We start from the raw sequence: 20,022 nt of genomic DNA on the forward strand, positions 1-20,022 counted from the left end.
AGTAGGTGTGTCCTCACATCACAGTGGTGTCCAGCTGCTAGTCATTCATTTGCCCACATGTGTGCCACTTAGGACAGCTCATTTAAACACCTATGCATCCTGCACCATGCAGCATGCTGGGCACTTCTCAGATTGTTTCATTTTTGTAACAGCTGGGTTGGTACTTATTTTTGTCCCCATTTTGGCAGAGGAAGAGGTTAGTTAGGTCCCAGCCAGGGTTTCATGGCTGGTAAAGAAGGCTGGGGTTCGACATTGCTCTCTGAGCTAGGCCTCTGCTTTTATGTCAGGCTCCACGGCCCACAGCAGCCAGGTGGGGGTGGCTTGTGAAGGGTGCTTTATGGGTTGAATCGTGACCCGCCCCCTTTCAAAAAAAAGAAAGCTGTGTTGAGGTCCTAACCCCAGTCCCTCAGAATGTGACCTTGTTTGGAAATAGGGTCACTGTAGCTGTAATCAGTTCGGATGAGGTCACACTGCACCAGGGGGGCTGGTGTCATGAGAGAGACACATGGGAGAGGCCGGGTCTCGTCATGTGACGACAGAGGCAGAGGCTGAAGCGCTGCAGCTATAAGCCAAGGAGTGCCAAGGTTGCCCGCATTGAGGGCGGGGAGGGGGGGTTGATTTATGCATCACTAACTGTCAGCACAAGTTGCCAGGCAAAAATTGCTGGCAAAGAAGCTGTACAAGCTTTATTTTATATTTTGAGAATTAGCCAAGCCCACTTTCTCAGAGATAGAGGAATGCTGGCTTTCGGAGCTAATATTCTGAAGTGTTCTGGTTTCATGGTGCCCAATAGTCAAAAAGAGTCCAGAGATTCAAACACAACAGTGGGGCCTCTTTTGCCATCAAGAGACATCCACCCACCCAGCATTTGTCAAGTGCCAAGCCCTCTCCATCACCCTGCCTGCAGGACGGAGCTGCAGCAGCAGAGGGCAAGGACTAGGGTTACCGCTGGCTTTGTGCTCTCGCCCCTTCGATGTCCCACCCTCCGGCCCCTGCCCTCCAGTTCCTGGCAAGAAACTTGGCAGCAACCACACCCTTCGTGCTTGGGACAGAAGTATGGGGTGAGTCACAGGTGAGGGGGACCAAGTTCCCCCCAGGCACACCCGTCCTTCCCCAGTACGGACTTCATTACCTCTCTGAATGCGTTACTCCGAGCCCACAGGTGTGCAACGGCCAAGTCTCAGTCCACTTCTTACCTGACATCTTAATGGCATTTGACACAGTTGACCAACTCCCACCTTCTTCAACTATTTTTTTCTTGGCTCCCAGGACATCATATTCTCTCTTTCCCTTCTCCCTTGGTGGCTCCTCTGGCAACCCTCCTCCTCTTCCTGCTTCCACCCCTGCCCCCACAGTGCATGCGCCACACAGCAGTCCAGGGGGCACTTTTCATGTCGGATGGCGACGGTCCCTGCCCGGGACTCTCCACTGGCTTCCCCTTTCGATCAGAACAGACTCCTAATGCTTTGGGCAACCTGGTCCCTGCCCATCCACCCAACTCCCTTCCCTTCACTAGCTCCACTCTAACCACGCTGGCCTCTTCTCTGTGCCTCCAACACACCTAGCTGACCCACCCGGGGTTGCACAGGTCAGCCCCATCTAGAACCATCTCCCAGACACTCACCAGGTGGCATCCCTCACTCCATTCAGGCCTTACGGGCCTTCCCTATCACCTGTCTAAAAAGCTCTCCTCCCGCCCTAGATAATTTGTTCAGACGTGGTGTCCTTCACTGTAATCTCCATGACGGCCTTTCCACTGTCCTGGTCACTGCTGTATCCTCACTGCCCAGAACAGTACCTGGAACACAGCTGGCACCCAATAAACATTTGCTGGACCAATGAAAGGAAAATAAATATAAATGCTTACTGGAATTTAAAAAATTCCAGCCTAAAGAAAACTCTGAATTATCATGGTGGTTGTAGAAGAAAAGGGGCCACACGCTAAGCCAGTTCAGGGGAGGCCAGCATGGTGGCCTTACAAACTCAGACCTAAAATAACCACAAAGAACGGTCTGAAATTAAAACTTTTTAACTAAAAGCAGTTTATGGCAGGTAATCACATTTCAGGCTAGAATCTTCCCTGACAAGTCAATTTTTACCTTAATTAAGCCTATCTATTGTCTTTCGCATCTATAATATACCTCGGGAATTTCAGGGTAACTTCCCTTTTTCCAGACCCCTCGGGGCACAGCCCCCCATTGTTACTGTAATCATGTAACTAACTGTCCAGTACCCACCTATGTAAAAGATGTGTCTATCACCTTACCTTTCATCCAATCCCAAAGGTTTCCCCACTTTGCTTCCTTCCACCTCCCTGATCTGTCACCAGTGGATTTCATGTAACCCACATGTCTCCTCCTTTGACTGTAACTATAAAACAAGCTGCAAAAGTGACATTCTCTGGAGCATCATCTCAGTCTGTGGAGATTTTGCTTCTCCACAATTGTCAACCGTTTGGCTTAAATAAACTCACAGAAATTCCCTATAAGTTTGAATGTTTTTATGTTGACATGGTATAGGAATATATAGGTGTGGGGGGCCCAAGTGAGGACATTTTACGTTGGTTCCATGAGCATCTTTCAGGTTCTTTGCAGCACATTACAAAGCACAAAAGGGGAGGAAGAACACCGATGATGTAATTGCTCCTTTCCAATTTAGTACAAGATCTAGGACATGTATACACTTTCCCAGATGCTCCAATCCATTTGTCCTGCTATATGATGATCTAAAACCCACCAAGTCACACACACTCTTGCTTAAAACTCTTCAGTGACTCCCCTGCCCTGAGGATCAAGCCCGAACTCCTCGCTGTGGCTCACAGGGAACTTCCTGACCTCACCGTTTACCTTACCATCTTCATTTCTGGCTCTTTCTATGCTCGGTTCCACACTCCAGCCAAATGGAAATGTTGACTCTTCTCCAAGGATACAGTTTCTCTTGTTTCTGAGTTTTGGCTCACTCTCCTCTCTCTACCTGTAACTCTTCCTGCCCCTCCTGCATCAGTTAACTTCTGCATAACATACCTCCCAATGGCCTTCCTTCACATCTCAGGTTCCAGCAGGAAGGAAAGGCAGCCCCAATGTGCAAGCACTTTCCAAGTCTCGGCCTGTGTCACACTTGTTAACAGTCCACAGATGAAAGAAAGACATGGCTAAGTCAAGACTGACGGGGTGGAAAAATGAATTCCACTTCACAGGAGCAGTGGTAAAATCCCAATAAATTAGGGGCAAACATAGAGGGGTAGGGGAATCATTATAGTTCTTCTTTGCAAGCCATTTACCTCACTGTCCCCCCTCTTTCTCAGCTCCTACTCATCTTGTGTCTCAATCTAGAAATCACCTCTAGATTCTCCTGATCCCAAAAGCGTGAGTGAGAAGCCTCTTCCACCACACCTTATATGCATCACTGTTATTGCACGTAATACTCTCCATGCCAGTGGATGAATGAATACATCTATATGATACACGCTGGACTCCAATTCATAGCTGGCTGGCTGTACTCTCCACTTGACCGCAACGTAGTATCAGCCTTCCCTACCTGATGGGAAGGTCACTGAAAGAGGGAGCGAGTGTGGTTTCTGTTTTGTTTTCATTGCCTAGTACAATACCTGATTTGAAGTAGGTTCTTAAAAATACCTGTGAAATAACCACATAATTATAGTAAAGGTAACATGGGGTAATTTCCATTTTTAAGGCCCCTTGCAAGACCCAGCAGGCTGCAAATATTTAGCAAGGCCTGAGATAGTAGTATAAAACTAACTGAAATAAGAATAAAACACCAGAAGGAAGAAGAGAAAATCAGGCAGAAAAAGCAACACTTTCCTTTTTATTAGATCCACAATGCCTTTTAGAAGTCCAGCCTCTCTCTGCAAAATGTTATTAACATCCTCACTGTAAAGCAGACAAAGTCAGTCGTCACTGCATCTGCGTGGTGCACAAGCAACCAAGTCAGCATCTCAGAGAAGAGCACTGAAAGGGCTGGGAGGGACTCAACCAGGGCCTCCTCTACTTCACACACACACAGACACAAACATGTTCACACAAACTTTTTTTTTTTTTTACAAAAATAACAAGTTTACACAGATCTATTGATTCTTTAAAGTGCCACAGCAAGGTCTAAGCTTCATTATAACCATTTTTTACTTTGGATTAAAGTGGGAATTTCAGGCCTAAAAATAGATTTAAGATTATTGAACAAAGGTCATATAGCAACATAGACGTAATAAATCTTGACCATCAGATAAATGGAAGTATTTTGCTCAGTGCTACTACACAGCCCCATCGATCACTTTCATTTTAACTAATATACAAAAGGAAAATAGTTCACTGGAACAATCTATTCATGACATTAGCACATATACCAAATTATACTAACTGCATGATAATCTCTATGTACCAAGGCTATATTTTTATTATACTTCATTAAACATAGTATCCACACAGGGGAATGCATACTGTACAGCAAGAGGAGAGAACATTGACAGGTTATCTTTTTACATGGCACTCCAAACAAACAAGTAAGAGAAACAAACCTTACAAGATAGATATCAAACTAATTTGCAACGACATTTAATATAGTTTTATCAGAAGGAATACATTTTGGTCACAGTTACATGGTAAAACACATAAGCTACGTGAAACTCTAGGCTTTCTCCTAGAATATTCAAAATGCTCATCAAAAGTTAATTAGTACAATAAGGTGACTGAATAAACAGAATGCCATTTAGTATTTTAAAAACACAGATTCTGGAAATAGAATCTACCTCCAAAATATCCAGAAATCTGAGTTAACAGATACTGTATTTTGCATACTTGATACTAATAAAGGAAGGAGTGTTTACTCAGACTACAAATGCAAGGCAGCAGCCCAAGGGGTAGTCATGGAAAAGAATACAGGAACACAATCTTGCCAGAGTCAGTAAGGGGAGCTCCTGCTTTTTTTGGTCCCCACCCCCATCCCAAGGGCCATCTCTTTGGGGAAGAAATCTTTCAACAGCTCAAGCCCATTACCTCTGAACCCACAAGCTACCACACAGTCCAAGTTTTGCACCAGAAAGTCTTTCAGATGCCAGTATGAGGCCCGATCCTGTAACTACACAGGCCCTCTTCATGGCCTCCTGGGTTCTGACCAGCACGACCTCTTCCCATAGGAGGGGTCAGCACTGTCTCTGAAGCCACAAATGACCCTAGAAGAACTAGAAGAAGGAGGTATCTGATGAAAAGGCACCTGCCAGCCTGAAATCCTCCTTGGTGAGAACACTGTACATGCGCTGGGGCAGGGCTCGGGAGTAGGGGGCGGGGCGGGGCACAGTGGTGCGCAGAATGAGCTCCTGGCCGGCAGCGGGGGGGAAGTCCGACACTGAGTTCTGCCGCCTCTCTTCCTGGGAGCCCATTCTCTTCGGTTCCTCCTCTGGTGGAGCCATGGCTGCAGCCTTGAACAGAATCAAATGCTACATTCAAGAGCAAGTTGATGCTAAACTTAGGTCATTATGAAGGACAGATGAGTAAACATGTTATTCAGTAATGCTGCCAACTATGTTGTGATTACTCAAGAACACACCACAGAAAATGCAAGGATCTTGGAACACTGCATGAGCAGGCAGAGATTACAAATAGACTGGTGAGAGAGAGAGACGGGTAATGACTGCCAGACAAACTGCTCTGAGAAGTGGGGCCACATTCAGACATCCAACGAAGAGGGAAAATGTGCTGGTTTCTATGTTTCTTTTAGCAACGACCCAAGACCGAGTCTGTTGTCCTTAGTCCAGTAGGAGCTGGTTCTCTCCAGAGTATAGAAAGATGGTTTTTATCCCGGTTTCCAATTCTTTTTAAAGCTCATTGGCTGTATGAAAACTGGGGACATTGGTTTTGTTTGCTGGGCAGCTAATGTGAGGTAGTAGTGAGGTCTATGTGATGCAGCAATGGCCACAAAAAGAAGTTCTCCACATCAAAGGCATCTATTTTTTCCTCAAAACTGCACAAAATATATATCCAGTTAGAGTCTTTATTTTAACTCTGATCACTATATTTGTTTAATTTCTCTGATCACTATATTTCTTTCAGAATACCATTGATTTGGAACAAAAATAGTTGTTTTGGCAATGGAAATATGAAATTATGTTATGTAAACATCAGCAAGAATCCAGTATGTCAAATCCAAACTGTGAAGAGGTGGTTAGTCTTAATGACCTTACGAAGTCAGAGGGAAGGGAAGGAACAAGAAACTATGAGGGACAAAGGCTGTTTTGTTACCTCATCAGAAGATTCAGTCAGCTTGAGAAAGGGCGAGAAAAGAAACAGTGATGAAAGGGAAACAAGCAAGATGGTTTTAAAAAGAACCAGACAAGGAATTTCAAGATTATTTCAGATAGCATGCACTACATTAAGGAACATGATTCTATCAAAAGAATTATCAAGACAGACACACACCACATACAGCACACTTAGTCATCAAATTGAGCAGAACTACCCTCTACTCAAGATTCTGATGGCTCAGCAGGTGGTGAAAAGAGTGCCATTTAATGGGGAAATGACTTAATGAAAATCTAGCTTTTACTGAAAAATTAAGATGCTAAAAAAGACTACTTATGGCCTGAAAAATAGGTAATCCAATGGACTTAAGAATGGGTGTTTCAGAGTTATTCCACTTAGCAAGACTGAAGCAAAATCCAATCAGTGGTTTATTTGCTGAATTCCATTTAAATACGTATATACCACTGAAACATGTAAGTCAATTAAAATGTATGATTTTAAGAAAAAGTTCTACATATGTAAAATTACTGTATGCTTACATTAGTAAAACTGATACACAACGTTAGTTATGAAAAGTTACATGAATAAACTTGAATGGTTTAAGTTAGCCAGGCATTTAAGGACTGACTTTAAAAATGTACCAACCAAGTGCCTGTTATATGGATTAGTCTACCGAGTTCCTAAAAACATTCCCCACAAGGTGTAGAAGTTTGAAATCTTTAAAAATTACATAATGTGTGATGAATGTATAATTTCAGATTGGCTATACGATGAGGCCACCAAAAAGATGATGCACACCTGTATTTACTGGTGTAGAAAGATAATTATATTGAGTGGACAACAAGAGTAACCAAGTAAATTATATATTCCTATTTTTGTAAAATATACATATATTTGTATACACTACATGTTAAATGCTGACAGTAATCATCAGTGGGTAGTGAGATTAAGTTTTAATGTGATTAATGATTTCTTTATCATTTTCTGTATGCTCAAATTTTTACAGTGGGCCTTTACTTACAGTCTGGGGGGAAAAGGCTATTTCTACTTTGGGGAAAATAATTTTGCTTAACTATTCAAAACAAGTAACACTCTCAGCATTTAATATATAAATACTTTAGATTTTAAATCCTCTTAACACACGAATTTTAAAAACTGAGGAAAGAGTTTTTGCAGTATGAGGAAAATTCATATTGGTGATGACAAGGAAATGTGCTTTAAGCTTCTGGAGAGTAAGCAGAAGACGGAAATACTGTAGGATGTGAAAACAAATTCGGTTCTTGGTTTCATGCCAGAGACAAAAACAAAATAAATCAAAGTAATTATCTACTGCTTCTTAGAACTCTAATTTATAAGGAAGTAAAATACTTAGTTTTTAACTTGAAATTTTTAAATTTAAAGAGCTACCCCCCTAAATAATTCAGAGTTTAGTTCTTCCTAAAGATTCAGATCCATATACTTGGCTATGATTTTGATACATTAAATAGATGCATTCCAGGTCAACTTAAAGGAGATGACGTTTTTACTCCAGGTGAAACCCATTAAAAGTCTTTTTCTTATTTGACTCTGAGAATTACACCCTCAAAACTGGGTCATTCCGGTATCACCACAATGTCAGGTAAGGGAACCCTGGATTTAGTGTACTTGGTTGTATTTTTAACAGAACCTTCAATACTAATGAGCCAGGACGTGGACCACCGTGAGGTAGAGAAGCAGCACCCAGGGTAACGAGCATAATCTTCATAAAAACCCAAATGTTAACAGCTTTACAATGTCAGAGATATTATATAATTTTTAAACCTTTACCTTCAAAACAGAAGTAATGATAAAGATAACTAGGCTTCTTCCCCTGTTGAAGACCAAATTTCCAGTCTTAAAAATCTGAAATCTTGCTCTGCCTTCCTAGGAAACCTCTAAAGTTAGATCTTGTCACCATTATAAAAAGTCAGATCTAACTTCATAAGCTAAAGTATGAAACCATTTGCTGCACATGCGGTTTAAATGGTAAAACTGAACTCTGTTCTAATTTGATAGTAAACATTTTTCTACAGCATAGCACTGGCCACTGTTAAGTGAGTCCCTATCAGATTCTGCAACAATGGATTTCAGACTCTTCTCACTTCTGAAATTTAGTTCAGAAAATATACTCATCATTTTACTTAAACACATAAGAAACAAATGGATTTGAAAACCTCAGAAGTCACTGTTGAGAGTCACTGTGTCTTCACTGTCTGAACCCAATAACCAGACTCACACTAGGCTAGCAGCTGCATGAGCAGCCATGTGTGGGAACTGAACAGCCCCCTGCTGAGCAGAGGTCCGAGGACTCATGCTGCCGTCAGCAAGGAGCCTCACGTACCCGCTGCGCGTTCACAAACAGCTTGTGAATGATTCTGCCGGCATGTCCTCTCCCTGCGCCCACGACAAGCACTTCAGGCTGCTCCAAAAGGCAGCTCACAAACCTGGGGGGAAAGAATAGAAGGAGAGCTGCTCAGTTCCTATCAATCCTCCCAGATTAATTTTGTGGACAAACCTTCAAATCGATACTGGCTAAACTACCGTGGCTGGAATGGAAATTTTATAACAGATAAATTGACATTTGGAATTAAAATGGACTCAAATGACAATCTTACTGCCTTCAACTGTTTTCATAAAATTTGTGAAAAGCCCATGTCTGTCAAAGTGTAAGAAGAAATATTCAGTAAGAGATCAAAAACCATTTCTTTGGATAACAAAAACCAAGTTTCATTTATACAGCAAAGCAATGACACGTATTTCTTGTCTTTGTTCTTTTTTTTTAAATCCTCACCCGAGGATATATATTTTTTTAATTGATTTTTGAGAGGAAGGGAGAGAAAGAGAGAAAAATATCAATGTGAGAGAGAAACATCGATCAGTTGCCTCCTATATATGCCCTGTCCAGGGATCAAACCTGCAACCTGGGTATGTGCCCTGACCGTGATCAAACCCACACACGGGATGACGCTCCAACCGAGGCACCCGGCCAGGGCTGTTTTTGTTCTTTTGAGGTGTGTGTGTGCGCGCATGTGCACGCACGTGTACATAAAATATATGTTTTGCTGGGCAAAGTCGCGATTGTAAACTGTGCCATTTTGTGCTGGAAATACTGCACTTCCAGTTCTATCACAGATACATACAGTGGAGTTAGCAGGCGGAGGCCCAGTCACCAAGCGCAGCACCTGTTCATTAATTCATGCTGCTGGTTTAGAAACGACTCGCGTGATTAGAGCTTATCCTTCTCATTTAAAAGGGAGGCATTTTCAAGAGCAAAGAAGGCTGGGAGAAAAATTTCACTTAATAAAAAATATAAAATTCAAACAAAAACTTGTTAAAAGCTATAGCAAATGCCTTGTCGTATACTATTAATTATTTAGCATAAATAATGCCATTCCTTGTAGAAAGGCTAATGAAGCTGTTAATGTTGTAACAAATTCAACCTACTGAAGTAGCTAATTTGGAAACTATCACATATTAAAACAACACTGTTCTTTCAATGGACAAAAATAGGGGCTCACATTGAAAGGCTCCCTGGGTGATGGTGCTGTCTCAGGAGGAAGAGACTGACCCAGTCATTTGTCTCATCCTGAAGAGACCACCTGGTCACTTTCCAAACATATTCCCAAGGTGCATAGTAATATGCACCTTTGCTATCATAAATCTTTTAAAAAATGAAATGAATATTGAGCAGAAATACAGTTGCAGAACACCTCAGACTGTGGTTAAGGAACAGTGAGAGCTGAAAGCAAAGCTCTGGGGCACAAGTAACAAATCGTACATAGCTTCTCCTCAGGAAACTGCAGGCACCACACCTCCAGAAGCAAACAAAGACACTGCTAGAGAGAGACCTAGTAGACTCATTTCTGAAAGTAATGGAACCCCCTAGCAAGTACTCAGAAATACAGTAGAGGTCAAATCCTACGATAATTATTTCTCTGTCTCTAGCCAATGCTTGTTACAAATAATATGGGAGCATCACAAAGAATCTCAATATTCCATTAAAATTTTCTAAAGAGAGTGGTGGCTTTTCCTACTGCAGACAAAAATAAGCAAGTCAAATTGCAATTACCTCTCAAGATCTTCCTTTTCCTCCTCTTGTTCACACTTCTCAGTTCCAAACTTGGCTTTCAGTGAGCGGGCTCTAGCAATCAGGGCTTCCACACTAGTAACCTGATGGATGATTTCCTAACAGCAGGAAAGGGGGAGGCACACATTGAAAAACAGCAAAAAGGAGCAAAGCCTTTTAAAATGTACACTGAAAATAATTACTGCCAACTAGGAGAGCATTGACAAGACCCTGACACTCCATCAAACTTACTTCTAGTTTCTTGTCTTCTGGGTTGGGAAAGTGCAGAACTTTGCTGGAATGGGATATTATCTGCTTGATAATCTTCTTAACAGAAGAAATGTTCTCCAGACTTTCTATTTTTAAAAAGATCAAATTCATCATTAAATAAGTCAGACAAAGTACACTTTCATTTTAGAAATGAACTAATTACTAATCAAACAAGACATTTACCTTCTTCCTTTACCTTGAGTACAGCTGCATGAATTACACAAGGTAACAGGTGCCGAGCAAGGTCTGCAGGCTTCTGTACTGCCAGATAGTGCAGCACCTGGAGGCGGCACAGAGGCAGATAAATGATCAATACAGTTGCCAAAGAATAAAGCAGCCATTTATGAAAGAAAAAGTCCTCGGACTAGTAATTTTCAACCCTTTTTGTCTCATGGCACTCATAAACTCATTACTAAAATTCTGTGGCACACCAAAAAATATATTTTTTGCCTGACAAAAAAGAAAAAAAAGGTGTGATTTTGATTGTTCACACCAGACAGCTGATGTGTGAACAGGCTGCTGTCATTTTTTTATTTGACAATCTAAGGGAAAAGAGGTCAGTACCCCTGACTAAATAGGCAGGTACTTCATGCTTTAAAAATTCTTGCAACACATGGGCTGAAAAACGCTGCTCTGGACCATTGAACTCACAAACTGTAACAAGAGTAGAGAAGAGCTCTCTTCTCTCAGTATCTACCCATACCCATCCGGGTAAGTAGCTACTACTCCCAAAGGTAAGAATAATGTTTCTGAAAACAACTAAGTACTTGTCTTTAATAAGGGTGAATATTCTCATCACACACCCCCACTTCCATATGTAATGCATGCAAATTAGGAAAATACAAAGAAAATAAAATCTACAAATTATACCACATGGGGAAAAAATTGTTAACAGTGGAGCATTTTCATTCCAGGATTTTTCAAGACATCAAAAACACATAACATATAAAATGAAGTGTGTAACCTGGCCAGCATGGCTCAGTGGTTGAGTGTCAACCTATGAACCAGGAGGTCACAGTTCAATTGCTGTTTGGAGCACATGCCCAGGTTGCGGACTCGATCCCCAGTAGGGGGCGTGCAGGAGGTGGCCGATGGATGACTAATCATTGATGTGTTTCTGTCTCTCCCTCTCCTTTCCTCTCTCTGAAATCAATAAAAACATATTTTAAAAAAAATAAATGAAGTATGTAAAATACTGTTTTGTGACCTGTTTTTCTCACTTAACGTTTCTGAACATTTCTACTGACCCTCCACTAATTTTTTTGGTTTGGTTGTTTTAATTTATTGGTTTTTTTCCAAAATAGAAATTTATATTTCTGATTTCAAAAATACAGAGTTTTTATCATGAAGATTGACTCTTCTTTCTATGGGGGATGGAGAGAGCCCGGGTGACAGATTACCTTACTGGTGCTTGGCCAGAAAGTTCCAGAGTAGTAGATTATGTTTCTGGGAGAGGTTAAAACTGCAATTAGATAAGGTATTAAATCTAGGTTTGGTATCATTGGCTTTTACTTAGCAGAAGTGATATCATTTTCTTTTTAATTTTCTTGGGTTGCAATTTTAAACATTAGTTCTGTTTTAGTGTTTCGATTTTTTTTTTAAATTCTCATCTGAGGATATGTTATTGATTTATTTTGAGAGAGGGGAAGGGAGAGAAGGGGAGAGAAGGGGAGAGAAGTGGAGAGAAGTGGAGAGAAATGGGGAGAAATGGAGAGAGAGGAAGGGAGAGAGAGGGAGAGACACTGACCTGCTGTCTCCAGTATGTGCCCGACTGGGAATTGAACCACAACTTCTCGGGGTATGGGATGAGGCTCCAACCAACTGAGCCACCTGGCAGGACTAGTGTTTTGATGTTTCTTCCTCAAGGACTCTGACAAAATGAGTATTATTCCTACTTTTCCTATCTTCCATTTCTATTACTTTCTCTCCAACCTGTTTTTTAGTCCTTTATCTCATTTTCATTCTCTTGGCTGTTTTGCTGCTTTTCCTTGATGCCTGTTATTAAATTTAAAAAGGAATCTATTCTTCCCTGGGCCCCTTGTCATTTAGTGTTTATTTTTGATATGCGTATGTTTCTTCTATTTCTATCCTGAGTTAAACCAGCTGTGGTTTCATTTCTTTGCAGGGTTTTTGGGTCCATTTTTGCTCTTAGTTTTAGTATTTGTGATTAAAAATGATTTTTCAAGTCCCCCATGCTCGTTTAAAGATATCTGACTCAGCATGAAGTGTTACGTTAACAATTTTCAGCTTCATAGCTGATTTTCTGGGAAATGTTTTCATTAGCTAAAACAATCCAACTGCATTTTGTTTTTATAGATTTGTATGGATGTGATCTGCTCTTTGTTCCTACTCACGTCACAATTTGCAAGTGCCCTTTTCTGCAGTTCCTTTAACAGATGGCTGAGGAGGAGGGAGGTTGATAAGTCTTATTTCTCTTTCACTTCAGCAAGATCCTTAATTTCCCTCTTATTTCCTTCTTTCCCATCACTGCTTTATCTCTAAGCGCCATCAATCCTTCTCTATATATCTGGTTCTTGCCAAGGCAGTGTCTGAGTAATCACTTCTAGTCCGGCTTACTTTAAAGCCCCTTCCCTGTGGCCAGTGCTGTGAACTACCAAGCTCTACCTGTACCGAGTATTTGGCATGCAGTGTTACGCTCTCTCTTCCTGGGGTGACTCTGTGCTCCATCTGTCTTCTGTATCCCTCAGCTCTTCTTAAACTCAGTCTCTCTCTCCTACACTCAAAGGCTTGCAGCAATGGGAAATCACTCCATTGGAGTTTGTATTTTTTCTCCACTTTGAAAGCCACTGTAATCTCTATTTCCTAGTAATGCTTAAGGCATGGATTTACTTATTAAGTGCATGGGATTATTTGTGAGGTGGGTGGGTAGGATGGTGTGTGGGGCAATGTGATATCAGGCGGCTACCACTATTCACCAGAACTCCAAATATTTTTTAGTAGCTGCAAAGCAGTCCACTAAATGATCATACCATAATTTATTGAAACAAGCTTATTTTTGCTAACTTTTGTTGTATCCACTTTTTCACTGTAAAAACTTTAGTTGAACATTTTTGTACACTGATCTTTACATATTTCTCATTATTTCCTTAATAAATTTCTTGGTAGTAGAATTGCTAGGTGAAAGAACATGCCTATTTTTAAGGCTTTTGCCTTGAGACGAGACAGTCCAATGCTAAGCATTCTATATAAATATGCATGCCTTCTTTTTGGGCCTATCTGCAACTAGTTCTAAAATCTTAAATGTAAATAGTAGATATATGAAAGGTTCATTAAATTTCAACACCTTACTTCTCAAGTGTGTCCAAAGCTCTCATGTCCATGAGAGAGTGTTTTTAAAACGCCAGAACAATAATTACCATTTTAGTATTAGATACCCAAACCTCAGTTACCTTTTCGGCTTCCCGTGTATCATCGAAGAGTCGCCTTTGCCTTCTAGCAGGAACTGGCTTAGCTGTTTCCCAGGCTTCCACCCACATGTTGCTTGGAATCTTCATTCGAGCACTCAGTTCTCCTTTCAGAACCACATTTCCCTTTTCATCAGTCACTTCCTCTTCAATGTAATCCCGGGGTGAGTACCACCTCACAAAGTCTTCCAGGCAACAACCTGGATTAGCTGCCTAAAACAAGGCAAAAATGTCAGCAGAATCAAATAAAAATCAAGTTACCGATAAACCTGTTTGCAAAATCATACTTTCCCTTTCACAAAATGCCCATCTAATCTTTACAAAATCTAATTTGTGACATGAGTTTGGGTGTCATCTTAAAGTACCAGAAAAACTTTGTTTTTTCCATCTATATTTTAACAGAAAAAGAAAACACTTCCATTTGACGAATTTGGAAATAAAAATACAATGTAAAGTGAAAATAGTACTCTTAAACAGATTATAAATTACATAGTTTAAAATTATAGTATACTATTCAAAACTTAGAATAGTATCAAATAAGTGCAAGTCAAGTAAATTAAATGATACACAACATGATCAGAATAATAACACCATAATGGAAAAGTTCTGCTCGTTTTTCCCTCCATAAATCAATACTGGTACTGCAGTAAATATCAGTTAACCTCAAAAATGTTCTCTTTAGCCATTGGATTCTTGTGCTGTATGTAACAAATTACCATCACATAAATTGCTTTTGTGCCGTTAAGGAACTGAAATTCAAACTATTGTTTTTCAGGTTTCTGAAATCTAACTAATTAAATTTTTATTCAGAGGATAATTCTATAGAATTTACAATGGTGCATTAAGCAATTCTACATTCAAGCCTGGAATAAAGGCAGAGCTTCACAGTGTCAGTGGTAAGGCACAGAGTTCTTCTTTGCAAGTGTCCAGTAATGTGTCAACACAGCATGAAGGATGGGCATATGTATCACCCCCTAATACCCACAGGATATGTGTACACACATTAAACACATGTCTTTTGGTTGTATTTTCTACCACACATACTCTTCCTGATATAAGTACTCTATTTAGTTGCCTGAAATAATTGTGATTTAAGTATTAACAAAGAAGGGCTAAGTGGAAAGCCATTTTCTTTCTCTTTAATTAAATTAACCCCAGACCAAAATGCAAACAAACACAAAGGGAATGGCTAGTCTTAAAGCAAAGAGCAAAACTGTCAATTCCTCCTCCCTGAGGTCACTGGCTACCAGCTTAACCATCCCCACCAATTTAGGAAATCCCCTGAGGGGATGAGGAATCAGAGGTGGGTCCTTAACTGACAGTCAACAGAACTCCTAAAGGCTATGGCACCGTGGCAACAAAGCACTGCTATGAACTGCAACAAAGCACTGCTATGAAGCATGATTACTGCATGCTTCAGGATTCATACACAAAGATCTGGATATTAACCAGGCAATGCCATACCCACACGAGAACATCTTAGGAACCTAGAAATAGGCCTCGAGTGAAGAGAGAGAACTTAAAAGAAAATAATACTGAACTCCTGTACCACAGAATGTGTTAAAGAAAGACAGTTCACACCAGAATTCTTCCTTCTGGCTGTCCTTACTATACCAGGCTAAACAAACAGCTACCAGGAAAAGGTCAAGGCTCACTTCAGCTATGGCTCATCTTTGTTCTTCTGTTCCAGGTACATACTCCACGAGCGTGCTTAAGAATAGACACTGTCCTTCTGGAACTGTAAGGTTTAGGCACCTCAGGTACATATCAGCATTCATCCAAAGCTCTGGGGACTCTCCCAAAGGCCACTAAAGCAAGTCATCCCTACACAAAAAGGAGAGGCAACCATATCTACTTTAGAGTGACTACATATTTCCTTAAGTGTATTACCTGATTCCTACATAGGGACAGATGTGTAAAAAGGCTATCTGAAATACTGTCTATTTTATGATTAAGAGATTTGGAGGAGCCCAGGTTAATCTAAAAGAGTCTAATGAACTCTCATTTTGCTGAAGTGCAGTGTTAAAGGAATTATATAGGACCTTACCATCAGGGGCCAATAGTTTCTATGGGGAAAAACTTTTACAGTTCCAATTTGGAATTTCATTCTGTACCTGCCTCTGCAAGGACACTGTATAGATGAATACAAAGGCAGATAGAGGTCAGATAAAAAACAGCTGCCGGTTCCCTGGCCAGAAGGCTCAGTTGTGGAGCATCATCCCATACACCAAAAGGTTGTGGGTTTGACTCCCGGTCAGGGCACATACCTAGGTTGAGGGTTTCACCCCGCCTGCCCCCCCCCCCCCCCCCCCCCCCCCCCCCGCTGTCAGGGCAGGTATGGGAGGCAGCTAATGGATGTTTCTCTCTCTCTAAAAAAAAATCAGTAAGGGCATATCCTTGGGTGAGGATTAAAAGAAACAAAAACAAAACCAAAAAACCCCAGCTGCTGGGCAGGCTAGTACTTCCTACTGTGCACACACCTCCTAAGCCAATTCCCTTATCTACCTTTTAAACACATACCCTGAGAGCCAACTGCCTTCTCTCTATTTTATTTTTCCGAGAGAGGAAGGGAGAGAGAGAGAGAGAAACATCAATGTAAGAAACATCACTAGGTTGCCTCCTGTATGTGCCATGACCGGGGATTTAATCCGCAACCTGGGTATGTGCCCAGACCAGAATCGAACCTGCAACCTTTTGGTGTACAGGATGATGCCCAACCAACTGAGCCACACCGGGCAGGACCCAACTGACTGGTCTTTATTCACTGTATTAACTTTTTTTCAAAAATTTACCTTTATTGTTGAAAGTATTACTGATGTCCCCTATTTTCCCCCATTGATCCCCTCCACCCCGCATCCACCCCACCCCCAGGCCTTCCCCATACCAATGTCTGTGTCCATGGGTTATGACTATAAGCATATAAGTTCTTTGATTAATCTCTCCCCACCCACTCCCCCATCCCCATGGCTATTTGTTTTAAAACAATACATCTCTCTTTCGTATTTCACAGCAGAAAATAACTCACAGATTTTGTTTATCTTTTTAGTCTCTAAGGAAAACATGCTGCTGTTAAGAGGTTTATTAAAGATTTTTTCTTTTAGTAAATATGGGAGAAATAGTCAGGGAATAGACAGGCTCCCTTTTGTTGTCACAAATCTGCTAGCAGTGAAGATGAAAGTGGCATGGGTTCTCATGGGGGTGTTTATGTTGTAAAAACTCAAAACTCAGGCTGGCCGACAAAGCACAGAAGCAAGACCTGGTAGGGATATGCAATTTGTGATTTGGAGGCCATCAGGGTAGCAGCAGGGTAAGGAAGAAAGTCTGGGCCAGGGAGAGACAGTTCAGAGGGTCAGCAGTAGAAAGGGAAGCCTTGTTGCCTTATGGGCTACAACTTGTTTTTTTTTTTTTAAACAAAAAACATAGATTTGCCAGAATTCAAAAATAAGTAATAATAATAATAAAAGACTGTTTTTCATCCCTGGGTTTTTTAGCTAATAACCCAAATGTCACCATTCCCTGAATTCTCTACAGTCTAGATATAGGCCTATATTTAACCCTAAAACAGTCTTCTCTAGGTAGCAAATGCCTACTCACCCTAACTGGTGGCTCATCTGAGAAACCTTCCATGACCCACTCAGTAGAGCCAGTCACCTTTTAGACCTGGCTTCATAAGAGAACTCATCACATAATTACTTACACACTGTCTTCCCACTACCTCAGTAGACTGTAACTGAGGGTAAACATTGTATTTCTTACTTATCTAATCACAGTGCAAGTCCCACAGTAGGATATCAAAGGTTGGTTGGACAAGGAATCCATGTTAAATCCTAAGGGTTTCCTAAAAGCCTTGCATGATACTGGCTGAACACACACAAAGGAGGAAGACAGCCCAGTGCACATATAAAAATTATTCAAGTTTCAACTTTCAACTATTATTCAAAGATTCTTCTCTTCTTTTTTTAAACTTAAGAATCAACTCTCAATACAACCTTTAGGGGATAGAAGTGGGGTGTTATTAACTACTAATGAAATTAAAACATTTAATAAAAAAGACATTCAGGTGTTCCTACCACTTTACTGAGTGACTTTCACAGCTTTGTCCCAGAATAACTCACAATAGAATCCTGAGCTCTGACAGTGTGACCCACCTTGAAAGATTCCATATCTGAAAGCAGACAGGCGCTCTGCATGCGTGCCCTGAGGTGAGCCCCTTCTGCTGATGTACCCAATTTAGCTAGAACCTCCGACTGCTCTTCCAGCAGATCTTCTGTCATAGGTGCTGGTTCCTGTGAAGCACAAAAGGACAAAGCTCACCAACAGCCTTTGTGTAGACAAAGAAAAACTATAAAAATAGAATAAAGACAACAATTATTTTAGCTCTAGCAGTTCCAAGATATGTATTTTAAAAGAATTCAGAGAAATTCACAGGTTTTTTGGAAACTACATAGAAACGTAACAAATTAGTAAGAATAAATATGATATTCAGCATCTCCCCTAACCCCAGCAGATAAGATTATCACGTTCCCCTTGGTGAAGACTAATGGCTCAAAGGTGGAGAAATTTGGGAGCAGTGAACATTTCCTGCTTATTAATGACACAGAAATAAAGTCCTAATGATTTTTTCATATATGTTATACTAATTGCAATAAGGTTTTTATTATAGCTAATAAGAGAAGAAAATTGATATATATGAAAATTAAAGGCAAATGAATTGAACCCCAACTAAAAGTCCCCAAATAACTAAGTTTTATTTTGGAGGAGTTGCTTTGAATATAGGTTCAAAAGACATTCTAATTACTAATTCCCATAAGAAGTTGTGGGTTTTTTGTTTTGGGAACCAGAGACAGTATATATTTTAGAGGTAACCCCAAATAAAAAAAGCAGCTAAAGCAAATCTAAAGGATACACTGTCGAATCATTAAAAGAGTGACAAAAACATTTCAAAACTTTCAAAGGGCTTTAGGAAAGTTCTCTGAAAACTGATTCCGTTAGATTTTATATGTGAAATATGAAGAACTTAACAATCCAGAAACCAACAAAATAAACCTCGCCTGTTTTGCTGATAAAGCCAGAAAAAACCTAAACTTTTCTTTTCTTAGATAATGGGGTAAGATGAAGAAGTTTTCAGAGCAGCTGTCAATAGATTTCTTCTAGATTTCAGGAGCTTACTATAAACCAGTGTTTCTTAACGTTGGTACTACTGACATGTTAGACTGCATAATTCTTAGTTATGGGGTCTCTCCTATGCCATTGTAGGGTGTTTAGCAGCATCTCTGGCCTCTATCTACTAGATGCCCATAGGACCACTACACCTCTTGACAATAAAAAATGTTTCCAGACATTGCCAAATGTGCCTGGGGGCAAAATCACTTCCCACTTGAGAACTACTGCCTTGAAGATAAGTAATTTTCACAGCTACTTGTCAGAAATAAAGTAGGAGCACAGTAAAGCTATGACATTCAAAACACAGAGCAACAAACAAAAGTAAGTTTTTTCTTCTACCATCCTAATTTTTTAAACAAACCTAAATGGGGTACTTTCAAACACTGTGGAAAATAATATAATATATATGCCTTTCCAGACAACAATCTGGCAATCAATACATGGCAAGCACTTATGACCATATCCTCTGATCCAATAATTCCACTTCCAATATCACTGCAGCAGTACTGATAATAGTGTAAAAGTGGAAAGAATCTGAACATACAGTAACAGGGAAATGGTTTGATACAGAAAAAACAGGAGGGAGCTGCTCTAACAGTGATTATCTCTGGATTATAAAATTATAAGTTTTTGTTTTCTCTACAATGAATAATGCATCACTTTTAAAGTCTCACATTGATACTGAGGGTTGACAGTATGGTTAAGAGTCTGGGCTCTAGAAGCAACATGCTTGTGTATGAATCCAGCTCTATGACCTTGGACAATCACTGAAGCATTCTGTGACTCACTGTTGCGAAGAAGAAATCCTGGCACATGCTTAATAGATGCC

At 40.5% G+C, this 20,022-nt stretch overlaps 1 protein-coding gene across 1 annotated transcript in view; it reads right to left on the reverse strand.

Moving 5' to 3' along the window:
• Positions 1–3,797: 3,797 nt before the first annotated feature.
• RAB3GAP1 (RAB3 GTPase activating protein catalytic subunit 1) overlaps positions 3,798–20,022 on the reverse strand; it is an 87,685-nt gene continuing 71,460 nt past the window's right edge. Inside the window, exons 18-24 of the mRNA XM_016206254.2 lie at positions 18,179–18,316; positions 14,016–14,243; positions 10,789–10,885; positions 10,588–10,691; positions 10,339–10,454; positions 8,611–8,713; positions 3,798–5,431 (exon numbers count right to left, since the gene is read on the reverse strand). Of these exons, the coding sequence (XP_016061740.2) occupies positions 5,195–5,431; positions 8,611–8,713; positions 10,339–10,454; positions 10,588–10,691; positions 10,789–10,885; positions 14,016–14,243; positions 18,179–18,316 (1,023 nt within the window). The 3' untranslated portion in view covers positions 3,798–5,194. The remainder of the gene's footprint in view (positions 5,432–8,610; positions 8,714–10,338; positions 10,455–10,587; positions 10,692–10,788; positions 10,886–14,015; positions 14,244–18,178; positions 18,317–20,022) is intronic.

The sequence above is a fragment of the Miniopterus natalensis genome, chromosome 8, assembly GCF_054644295.1.
Source record: "Miniopterus natalensis isolate mMinNat1 chromosome 8, mMinNat1.hap1, whole genome shotgun sequence".
Lineage (NCBI taxonomy): Eukaryota > Metazoa > Chordata > Mammalia > Chiroptera > Miniopteridae > Miniopterus > Miniopterus natalensis.